Below are 12,107 nucleotides of genomic sequence, written 5' to 3'. Positions count from 1 at the left end.
GAAGAGGGGTGGCTGGATGCCGATCCAGGCAACCCCTGTCTTTTTACTGTTTGTCAATTTCAGTTTTCTTTAGCGCTTAGCAGTAGCGCTAACGGAGTTGATCTGAAGAAAAACTTTTTTCTTTTTTTTTTAAACAACAGAACTGTAGACTGGAACACGACTAACCCTAAAAGTGACTATTTACACTGAAAAAAAATAACTAATAACGCTAATGAAAACATAGATCTAACAGTACAGGGATCTCCGACCGCGACCTGAGGCGGTTGAAAGGAACTGGCGGTTGCCAGCCTGCGCGCGGCTGATCAAAGGCGCGAACGGCGCTTTGAAGGAGCGCGCATGCGCGGGCTGGCAGGACATGGCTATGAAAATTCTCCGAGCCGCGGCGCCGGGACGGGACCCGACACCTAGAGTGGAGCACCCACGGGGCCACTCGAAGAAGAAAGTAGGATGCCACGAGGGTAGTGCTGTTGGAAATGTACCAATTCCATAGTCGGGTTGCTTCCATACACCGCGATCAGGATCGTGTACCTCCCTGACGGTTTATATAATACATGGTCGCTATGTTGTCTGTGAGGACGCCCACTGTGGAGTTGCAGAGGTGCATACAGAAATGTCTGCAGGCATTGGCAATGGCCCTCAGATCGAGGAGATTTATGTATAACAGAGATTCCTGTGGCAACCAGCGACCTTGTACGGAAAGACTGCCCATGTCAGCGCCCCAGCCGATAAGGGAGACATCTGTGGTCATGTGACAACGAGGTGGCAGGTGACGAAACGGAGTGCCCAAAAGTAAGTTGTCATCCACCGTCCACCAGTGGAGGGAAGACCTGCCCGTGGACGGGACGGTTACCCACTTGCATACGTTGTGCCTTAGGGGATCGTATATTGTGATCAGCCAATGTTGTAATGACCGAAAGTATAACCTGGCATAGGGAACAGCATACGTCATGGAAGCCATATGACCCATTAATTTGAGTACCGTAACAACTTGTACTGAATATCTGTATAGTAGTTGGTCCAATAGGTCTTGCATTGCCCGAAACCTGGTAACGGGTAGGTATGCCCTTGCTGTGACTGAGTCAAGGCGCGTGCCTGTAAACAAGGTGGATTTGTCTTCGTTGAGAAGGAGACCTAGGAGAAGGAAAGTCTCGATAGTTGTCCGCACCAGGTCTGAAGTTTCTGTCGATGAACATCCTTTTATTAGACAATCATCCAGGTAAGAATATATGACGATTCCCATGCATCGAAGATGGGCAGTGATGACTGTGAATGTCTTTGTGAAGACCCTTGGGGTATGTCTACACTACAGAGTTAGTTTGAACTAACTTAGTTCGAATTAGTTAATTCGAACTAAGCTAATTCGAACTAGCATGTCCACATTGAGTGGACTCTGAACAGGGCTTAAGGATGGCCGGAAGCAGTGCCGGCAGGGCATCAGAGGAGGACTTAGAGCGTGGAGATGCTATCTCAGGCTAGCCGAGGGCTACGCTTAAAGGGACCCGACCCCCACCCCGGACAGACAGTTCTCAGGGGTGCCCTGCTTGAAAACCAGTCCTGGCTTGGAGTGCCCGGAGTGCCCACACTGGGCACATCAGAGCACTCGGCCATCAGACCGGCTGCACTTGCCACAGGCTGCCATCTGGGGAAAGGAGGCAATTGGGGGGCTGCAGGCGAGCTTCCACCCCCAGAAGCCCGCAGAGCCAGCCCAGTCCTCCCCATCGGGGGCTCGTACCCCATTCCTCCCTCACCTCCTTCCACTTACCCCTCCCTAACCCCCCTTCCTGATGTACAAAATAAAGATAACGTTTCTTCCAACATTGACTCTGTCTTTATTGAACAAAACTGGGGGAAACTGGGAAAAGGAGGTAGGAGAGGGGAAGAGAGAGGGTGGGAGAGGGGAGGGCAACTAACATGATTAGGGGTTGGGAACAGGTCCCAGATGAAGAAAGGGAAGTGAGATCAAGTCATGGAGGTTGGGTTCATGGAGTAGTCTTAGCCAGGGGGTAGGAGTGGTGTCCCTGCCCAAAGTTTGTGGAAGACTGGAGAGGGATGGCACGAGACAAATGGCTTGGTCACTGTCTTCGGTCCATCCCCTCCAGGGTCCCTAGGGTTGGCCGCTGTCGGCAGACAGGCTACTGGGCTAGATGGACCTTTGGTCTGACCCAGTACGGCCATTGTAAGCTCAGGGCTCAGGGTCGGGGGTCTCAGTGGACCCCCTTGATTATCATGCACACCTGCTCCTGGGTGGCCAGGCTGGCAGCTCTCCTGCCCTAGACGGCCACTTTCCTGTGCCTAGTGCGGAGATCGGGGACGAGGTCCTCGATGTCCGCACTAGCCTAGGAAGGTGCCTGCCTCTTGCGGTCCAGGGCAAGCTCCCGGGAGCCGCCAGCCTGGTCCCGGGAAGAGGGGGTGGGCTGGGGGACATCGGGTGGGTGGCTCTGTGCCGTGCCAGGTGCAGGGTCTGCTGGCTGGGTGCTGGCAGGCTTGCACCTGGCATGGGCACCGTAGCCAGCCCGTGCCCCTTTAAGGGGGCCAGGGCCGGGAGGGGGGCAATAGAGTTTCCCTGGTGTTGGCCAGAGTGGCCACCAGGGAAACCTGGGGAGGGCTAGCCTCCCACTAGTTTGAATTAAGGGGCTACACACCCCTTAATTCGAACTAGTAAGTTCGAACTAGGCTTAATCCTCGTAAAATGAGGTTTTCCTAGTTCGAACTAAGCGCTCCGCTAGTTCGATTCAAATTCGAACTAGCGGAGCGCTAGTGTAGCGCCTATGAATGTTAGTTCGAACTAACGTCCATTAGTTCGAACTAACATTGTAGTGTAGACATACCCTTGGTGCTGTGGCGAGGCAAAAGGGCAGTACTCAATATTGGAAGTGGTCTGCGTCAATCATGAAGCGTAGAAATATTCTGTGAGTGAGGTGAACCATCACGTGGAAATAGGTGTCTTTGAGGTCGAGAGAAGCAAGCCAATCACCCTGCTCCAGGGTCAGTAGAATAGAAGTTAAGGTCACTATCTTGAAATGTTGTTTTTCAATATGTTTGTTTAACTGTCAAAGGTCTAGTATAGGTCTCCATCTGCCATTTTTTTTTCTGTACAAGGAAATAATGGGAATAGAATCCTCTCTCTTGGAACTGAGATGGAACCTTCTCTATTACTCCTATGTGGAGGAGATGAGAGATTTCATCTTGTAGTAGATCTTCGTGAGAGGGGTCCCTGAAGAGGGATGGGATGGGGGAGTTGTGAGAGGGAGAGAACGGAATGGAATAACATAACCTGAGCGCACTATTTCTAATACCCATCTGTCTGTACTGATATTGGCCCATTGGCTCTAAAAGGGCCATAGACGATGGTGAAAGATGTGACTGAGGCTCTGGGGGAATGTGTGCTTGCTCTCAACCAACACGTCAAACGTGCTGTTTATTTCCTGGTGGCGTTTGCACGCGGTAATTTTGATTCCAGCATCTTATTGGTCTCTGCCATTGATTTTGGTGCAGCTGGTCGAACTGCTGGTGTTGTGGATGCCAACATTGTCTGGGATGGAGATAATCATAATGCCTTTGAAACGGTATATAGCGTTTCCTCCTGTAAGGTGGGATGTACATTCCGAGTGACCGTAAGGTTGTTCTAGTGTCCTTACTGTAATGTAAGACTGAGTCAGTCTTTTCCCCAAAGAGTGAATCCTTTTCAAAGGGCAAATCCTCCACTTTGGATTGTAGCTCCCTTGGCACTCCCGCTGCCTGGAGGAGTGAGGCCCTATGCATAATTACAGCGGTGGCGGTGGTGCGGGCTGCGGTGTCCACTACATTCATGGCAATCTGGAGGCTGGTTCGAGTAGCGGCATAACCCTCCCGGACCACAGATTTAAGAAAGGGCCTCTTAGCTTCAGGAAGGGCCTCCATCAGGTCTGTGAGCTTTCCACAATTATCAAAATTATGATTTGATAAATGTGCTAAGTAGTTAGCGATTCTAAGGAGCAAAGTTGACGAGGTGTATACCTTCCTCCAAAATAAATCGAGTCTTTTTGACTCTTTGTCCAATGTGTTTGCTTTATAATGAGGGGTCTTAGCTTGCTGCTGGGCTGCATTGACCACCAAAGAGTTGGCGTGAGGGTGGGAGAACAGAAATTCTGACCCTTCCGGGGGTACAAAATATTTTTTATCAGCCCACTTGTTAGTGGGAAGGACAGAGGCAGGAGTCTGCCAAAGTTTGTTAGCAACTTCCAAGATAGCCTCATCCAAAGGTATGGCCAATTTAGTAGAATGGGTAGTCTGCAAATTTTTTAAAAGACGATGTTGTTTGTCCTTGATCTCTGTGGGTTGGATTTCTTGAGACACTGCCACCCTCTTAAAAAGATCCTGGAATTGTCTCAAGTCATCTGGTGGCGAGACGTCTCCAGGAATGATGGCCTCATCAGGAGAGGAGGACTGATCAGTGGAGATACTTCAGGGAGATGTGACTCTGCAGTAGACTGGGACTGTTGCCCTTGGAGGAGAGGCGATGAATGGCGCGGTGACAAGTCTCGACCAGAGGGTGGTGGGACAGAATGTGGGGAGTGTCTAGAAGAGGAATAGACCATCATGGAACGTGGAGGAGATGTGGGTGAATAACGACTATGACGATGATGTGGTGAGCAGTCCCTATGATAACAGGAATAGTAATATCGGTCCTGATAATAGTAGGATGAGCGCGAGAGAGAATGCTCATAACAATGATGCTTGGTGTAATCGTAGCACGAGGATGATCTTCTCGAGCGAAGAGATGGAGAAGGGGAGTATGATCTATGCCTGAGTGGTGAAGGCAAGGCAGAGAAGTGATGACAAGATACTCAACGATCTCTGGGAGGTGTCAGAAATCGAGATGGAAGTCTGTCAGGGTATGTCTACACTAGCTCGGTAGTTCGAGCTAGGTAGACAAATGAGGGCAACTGGAGTTGCAAATGAAGCCCGGGATTTAAATATCCCAGGCTTCCATGGGGAGTACCGGTAGTTCGAATTAGAGATCCTAATTCGAACTACCTACTCCGTGCCACGCGTAGCCGTGGGCACGGAGTTCGGACTAAGGGGGATTTAAAAATGGCGGTGCCCGGGAAGATACAAATGAAGCCCAGGATATTTAAATTCCAGGCTTCATTTGCAACTCTGGTTGCCCTCATTTGCCTACCTAGCTTGAACTACTGAGCTAGTGTAGACATACCCTCAGAGAGGAATATCTCCTGGAGAGCCATGGTGATCTCCTGCTTGATGGTGCGGGTGGAGATGGTGATGGAGCCGGCGAAAATACAGGCAGCAGTGAGGCCGGGGATAGGCTACAAATATGATGAGTCTTTGCCTGTACTTTGGCCACTGTGCACTCCAGTGCCGAAGTCGGTGCCATATGCCATATCGGTGATGTTCTGCCCTGAGATCCGGGCTGTGCGGAACGGTCATGCACCGAGGCTGGTGCTGTCTGCTCCCGTGCCGAAGTTATCGGCTCCTCTGGAGAGGAGGATAAAGAAATGGAAGCGGCACGTAGTGGTGCTGACTGTGCCTGTGGTGCCAGTGGCAGAGTCGGTGCTGATGACTTCGGTGCCGAGGGTGATTCCGCCACTGGAGAAGTTTCAGCGGCGTGGTGAGACGCAGGGGGCAAACTTCAAAGCGCTTTCGAGGCAGAACAGGCACTTGAAACTGAAGTACCTAAATTGGATCCTGAGGTAGTTCTGCCATGAGAAGTCAAAGGCAGAGATCTACTCGGCGAGGGCCTGGGCCTCTTAGGAGCCCTGGAAGGAGAGGAGGCGCTCCATTTCTGAGGATGCTGCGCAGGCCGAGTCGGGGAGGCTGGCGCTGGCAGCTGGAGCACCTTATCGAAGAGAATCATTCGGAGCCTCATTTCACGGTCACGGCAGGCCCTGGTTGTAAGTTTTGAGCAGTGTACGCATTTTTGTGGTACATGGCTCTCACCAAGACAGCAGATGCACACAGCATGGCCATCAGATGCAGGCATGGAGTCACTGCACAAGGAGCATTTTTTAAAGCCGGGAGAGCCCAGCATTATGGATATTAATGTTGCTCCTTCCCTTTGCTTTGGGTTGCCTTTTCTGTACTCTTTTTTTTTTTTAACTATATACAAGAGTTCAAGATATAACAGGGAAGGGAAGGAGAGTGGGACTTAACGGACTATATACTAACAGGAAAAACTTTTTTTTAAACAAATGTGAACAAATATAGAACTATAGAGAAAGAACTGAGGAATTATAACTGGGTTTTTCTCACAAAATGTTGAACTCGAAGGAGAGATGATTGCTCCGTCTGGGCTTCTGGGGGGTGGAAGCTCTCCTGCAGCCCCCCAATTGCCCCCTCTCCTCAGATTGCAGCCTGCGGCAAGTGCAGCCGGTCTGATGGCCGAGTGCTGTGATGTGCCCAGTGTGGGTACTCCGGGCACTCCAAGCCAGGACCGGTTTTCAAGCGGGGCACCCCTTAGAACTGTCTGTCCGGGGTGGGGGTCGGGACCCTTTAAGCGCAGCCCTGGGCTAGCCTGAGACAGCATCTCTACGCTCTAAGTCCTCCTCTGATGCCCTGCCGGCACTGCTTCCGGCCATCCTTAAGCCCTGTTCAGAGTCCACTCAATGTGGACTTCCTAGTTCGATTTAGCAAATCGCTAATTCGAACTAGTTTTTAGTTCTAGACGCGTTAGTTCGAATTAGCTTAGTTCGAATTAACTAATTCGAACTAAGTTAGTTCGAACTAGCGCTGTAGTGTAGACATACCCTTGTAGACTTTGTACCCCCCCCTTGCTAAATTGATTGTCCTGTTGAGTGAATGGGGTGTGAATGGATAAGGCATGAAAGAAAAGTATCTCTGGGCACTTGCATGGTTGGAGAAAGGTGGAAGCCAGATTCAAGAACAATAAGAACAATGGGACCTGTGAAGTGGACTCATTGAAAGAAGGCTAGACTTATGGATGCGTTGGGAGTAAGAAGTAAGTGCCTGCTTTTGGAAGGTCCCTCTTTGAAGGTGAATGGGGGAGCCATGCCTCTGGAGTAGGGGGGGAGAGAAAGGACCATGCAGACTCAGAACTCCGGCAGCTGCTCCGAGGAGCAACTTGCCAGGTTTATCCCCCTCCTCCTCTAATAGCCGCCAGTCAGCCCTTCGGCCGACAGCCCACCGGGAAATTCACGGAATCCCGCCGGGCCAATCCGCCCCTGCTAGGAGCCAGGATGGGTAGGAATGGTGTCCTTAGCCTCTCTTTGTCAGAGGCTGTAAATGGATGACAGAAGAGGGATCACTTGATTCCCTGTTCTGTTCACTTCCTCGAAGGCATCTGGTATTGGCCACTGTCGACAGACAGAATACTGGGCTAGATGTACTTTTGCTGTGACCTAGTATGGCTGTTCTTATGTTCGTTACCCCTACATAAGTAAGTTTTTATTTGTTTAAATTGCAAAATTTACATGAGAGCGCATTCCCCCAGATGTGCCTAGAAAGGAAAAATATGCCTATGTTTAGACAGGATGTTTTCTTGAGTAGGAAGGAGGAAGAATTATAATAAATCAAGACAAATATAAAAGGCTAACAAATAAAGTAGGAACTCTTTAGATTACAATATATTTCAAATATTTAATTACAGAAAATGAATTACCTTTTTAGTAGCTTCAAGTTCTGCTACATAATGCTGGAGAATAAGTCCTACAGTATGTGCTATTTCCTGCTGCAGGCATGGCATATTCAACTTCTGAAACCTATATTAGATTATAATCAAATGCAAGAAATTAGAGTGCTTTCCTTTAGAATCTGTTTCTGCAGATCCTAGGCTCTCTTACATTTAAATTTAATTCTTTGAGTAGTGAATTCTAAAATGCTGGAGTAATTATCCCTACAGAAATTGCTGCTCCAGGAAGTGGTTGGCATGTCCCTGCAGCCCCTGAGAAAGGCACTGCAGGGGGTCTCCATATATTGTCCTTGCCTGTTGACACCACTCCTGCAGCAGCTCCCATTGATCAATAATGGTGAACTGTGGCCAGTAGCAGTTGTGGGCTCAGTGCCTGTAGATGAGGGTCAGCACATAGTACCATTGAGCCATTGCTGTCCATGCAAGCTGCTTTCAGGAGTGGTACAAGGGGTGTGTCTAGACTACATGCCTCCTTCGACGGAGGCATGTAGATTAGCCAGATCGGAAGAGGGAAATGAAGCCGCGATTAAAATAATCGCGGCTTCATTTAAATTTAAATGGCTGCCCCGATCTGCCGATCAGCTGTTTGTCGGCAGATCGGGGGAGTCTGGACGCGATGCCCCGACAAAGAAGCCTTTCTTCATCGACACAGGTAAACCTGGTTTCACGAGGCTTACCTGTGTCGATGAAGAAAGGCTTCTTTGTCGGGGCATCGCGTCCAGACTCCCCCGATCTGCCGACAAACAGCTGATCGGCAGATCGGGGCAGCCATTTAAATTTAAATGAAGCCGCGATTATTTTAATCGCGGCTTCATTTCCCTCTTCCGATCTGGCTAATCTACATGCCTCCGTCGAAGGAGGCATGTAGTCTAGACACACCCAAGGCCAGGGCAGGAGTAAGCCTGCCTTAACTCACTGCTCCACAAGTTAAGTGGTGCTTAGCCAGGGCCTACATCTTGAACCTCTGTCCCAACCCTAAACCTCCTGCCCAGATGTGAGTCCCCCTGCATCCAAACTCCTTCCCAGAGCTTGCACCCTGAACCCCCTCCTGAACCCCTATCTGCCCCCTGGGCTAAACCCAGAGACCCTCCCACACTCCAAACTCCTTGGCACAAGACCAGAGCCTGCACCCCAATCTCCTACCCCAGCCTGGTGAAAATGAATGAGGTTCAGGGAGGAAGGGGGATGGAGTGAGCAGAGTGGGGCCTCGGAGAAGGGGAAGAAAGAAAATGGGGCAAGAGTATTTGGGTTTGAGGTAGATCTTACATTGCACTTAAATTGAAAAAGTTATCTTGTGTGTAAAAAGGTTGCAGACCACTGCCCTACTGCTACTCATCACCCCAGGAGTGGCACTAGTGTGATGCCCCATATATGACCCTCCCAACCCAAACACTCCTCAGTTCCTTCTTTCTGGTTACTCCAATGGTGGGAAAGGAAGGGGGGGTATGGATTAAATATGAGCAACACATCTCAAGGAACAACACTTACAAAAGTAAGTAACTTTTTCTTCTTTGCATGCTTGCTCATATATATTCCCACTAGGTGCTTCACAAGCCTGTACCCAAGAGCAAGGGGTGAGAGTCAGGGTATGTCTACACTACAGCGCTAATTAGAACTAACTTAGTTTGAATTAGTTAATTCGAACTAAGCTAATTCGAACTAACGGATCCACTCTAAAAAACTAGTTGGAATTAGCGTTTTACTAATTCAAACTAGCATGTCCACATTAAGTGGACCCTGAACCGGGATTAAGGATGGCCGGAAGCAGTGCCGGCAGGGCATCAGATGAGGACTTAAAGTGTGGAGCTGCTGCCTCAGGCTAGCCGAGGGCTGTGCTTAAAGGGTCCCGACCCCCACCCTGGACAGACAGTTCTCAGGGGTTCCCTGCTTGCAAGCAGTCCTGGCTTGCAGTGTCCTGAGTACCCACACTGGGCACATCAGAGCACTCGGCCATCAGACTGGCTGCACTTTCCGCAGGCTGCCATCTGGGGAGAGGGGACAATTGGGGGGCTGCAGGAGAGCTTCCACCCCCAGAAGCCCGCAGAGCCAGCCCAGTCCTCTCCATCGGGGGCTCGTACCCCATTCCTCCCTCACCTCCTTCCACTTACCCTTCCCTAGCCCCCCATCCTGATGTACAAAATAAAGAAAACGTGTGGTCAAAAATAGAATCTCTCTTTATTGAACAAAACTCGGGGAGACTGGGAAAAGGAGGTGAGAGAGGGGAAGAGAGAGGGTGGGAGAGGGGAGGGCAACTAAAATGATCAGAGGTTTAGAACAGGACCCATATGAAGAGAGGCTAAAGAGACTGGGACTTTTCAGTTTAGAAAAGAGGAGACTGAGGGGGATAGGATAGAGGTCTATAAAAGCATGAGTGGAGTGGAGAGGGTGCATACAGAAAACTTCTTCATTAGTTCCCATAATAGAAGGACTAGAGGACACCAAAGGAAAGGAATGGGTAGCAGGCTTCAAAGTAGTAACAGAAAGTTGTTCTTCACAAAGCAAAGAGTCAACCTGTGGAACTCCTTGCTGCAGAAGGCTGTGAAGGCTAGAACTAGAACAGAGTTTAAAGAGAAGTGAGATCAATTCATGGAGGTTGGGTCCATGGAGTGATATTAGCCAGGGGGTAGGAGTGGCGTCCCTGCCCAAAGTTTGTGGAAGGCTGGAGAGGGATGGCACGAGACAAATGGCTTGGTCACTGTCTTCGGTCCATCCCCTCCAGAGTCCCTAGGGTTGGCCGCTGTCGGCAGACAGGCTACTGGGCTAGATGGACCTTTGGTCTGACCCAGTATGGTCATTGTAAGCTCAGGGCTCAGGGTCAGGGATCTCAGTGGACCACCATGATTTTCATGCACATCTGTTCCTGGGTGGCCAGGTTGGCAGCTCTCCTGCCGTAGACGGCCACTTTCCTGTGCCTAGTGCGGAGGTCGTGGACAAGGTCCACGATGTCCGCACTAGACCAGGCGGGTGCCCGCCTCTTGCAGTCCCGGGCAAGCTCCCGGGAGCCGCCAGCCTGGTCCCGGGAAGAGGAGAAGGGCTGGGGGGCATCGGGTGGCTGGCTCAAGCCGTGCCAGGTGCAGGGTCTGCTGGCTGGGTGCTGGCAGGCTTGCACCTGGCACGGGCACCGTAGCCAGCCCGTGCCCCTTTAAGGGGTCTGGGACCGGGAGGGGGGCGTACGAATTTCCCTGGTGTTGGCCAGAGTGGCCACCAGGGAAAGCTGGGGAGGGCTAGCCTCCCACTAGTTCGAATTAAGGGGCTACACACCCCTTAATTTGAACTAGTAAGTTCGAACTAGGCTTAGTCCTTGTAGAATGAGGTTTACCTAGTGTGAACTAAGCGCTCCACTAGTTCGAATTAAGTTCGAACTAGCGGAGCGCTAGTGTAGCGCCTATCAAAGTTAATTCGAACTAACGTCTGTTAGTTTGAATTAACTTTGTAGTGTAGACATACCCTCAGAGTCTAGCTGACTCAAGAACCTCGGTACCAAAAGCCATGTCCTGATTGTTTGTATAATGGCATAGTGTGGTGGTGGGAAACCTTTTTTAGGTTGGGGGCCACTGACTCACATAAAAATCAGTCGGCAGCTGCACACGGGTGAAAAGAAAAACAAAGAAACAAACAAAAACCTCCTCATTGATGTGGCCCAACTGAGAAGGGGAAAGACACTCCCCACATTCCCCTCGCACACCAGATCCTAGGAGGGCCAGACTAGTAGATGTTGTAAGCTCCAGCCCCCTACAAAGGGCAGTGGGGGGCTGGAGCACCATCACAGGCTCCCCAATGCTGAGGGGAGCCCCAAGCCTCAGGTGCTGTATCCAAGCAAGCTGAGAGCTACATCTGGCCTCTGAGCCCTAGGTTCCCCACACCTGGCATAGTACATAGTATATGCCAAAGACTAAGTTGCGCTCTGCAGATTTCCTAAAGGGGTATATGAGCCAGGAATGCCACTGAAAAAGCTTGTGCTTGTTTGGAGTGCACAGTGATAGAGGGACCTTGGCCAGGTTGTAACAAGTGCGGATGCACACGGTGATCCAGGAGGATATATACTGTGATGATACTGGCTGTCCTTTTACCCAGCCTGCCACTGCTACAAACAGTTGTGATGTCTTACTAAAGGGCTTGGTCCTTTTGATGTAGACTGTCAGTGCACATCTCACATCATAGGCATGTAGACGTTGTTCCTGGGCATTTTTATGAGACTTAGTGTAGAACATAGGAAGAAAGACATCTTGCCTGATGTGGAAGCTGGAGACCATGTTCGGCCGAAAAGCCAGGTGAGGGAAAAACTGGACCTTATTTTTGTGAAAGATCATATATGGAGGCTCTGAAGTTCAGAGACCCTGCGAGCTGAGGTGATGGCAACAAGAAAAGCCACCTTCCAGGACAGAGTAGAGAGCCCATAGCTAACAGCTCAAATGGTGTACACATGAGGGCAGACAAGATGAGGTTGACATCCCAAATGGGG

At 50.3% G+C, this 12,107-nt stretch overlaps 1 protein-coding gene across 3 annotated transcripts in view; it reads right to left on the bottom strand.

Annotated features, from left to right (window-relative positions):
* Nucleotides 1-12,107, bottom strand: part of DNAH8 (dynein axonemal heavy chain 8) — a 615,913-nt gene that overhangs the window by 479,715 nt on the left and 124,091 nt on the right. For all 3 annotated transcript variants that reach the window (XM_075925079.1, XM_025186355.2, XM_025186358.2), the window contains one exon: nt 7,616-7,715. In XM_075925079.1, the coding sequence (XP_075781194.1) occupies nt 7,616-7,715 (100 nt within the window). The remainder of the gene's footprint in view (nt 1-7,615; nt 7,716-12,107) is intronic.

The sequence above is a fragment of the Pelodiscus sinensis genome, chromosome 3, assembly GCF_049634645.1.
Source record: "Pelodiscus sinensis isolate JC-2024 chromosome 3, ASM4963464v1, whole genome shotgun sequence".
NCBI classification, from domain to species: Eukaryota; Metazoa; Chordata; order Testudines; family Trionychidae; genus Pelodiscus; species Pelodiscus sinensis.
Note: the sequence above shows the minus strand (reverse complement) of the source record. Positions and strands in the feature narration are given on the sequence as shown.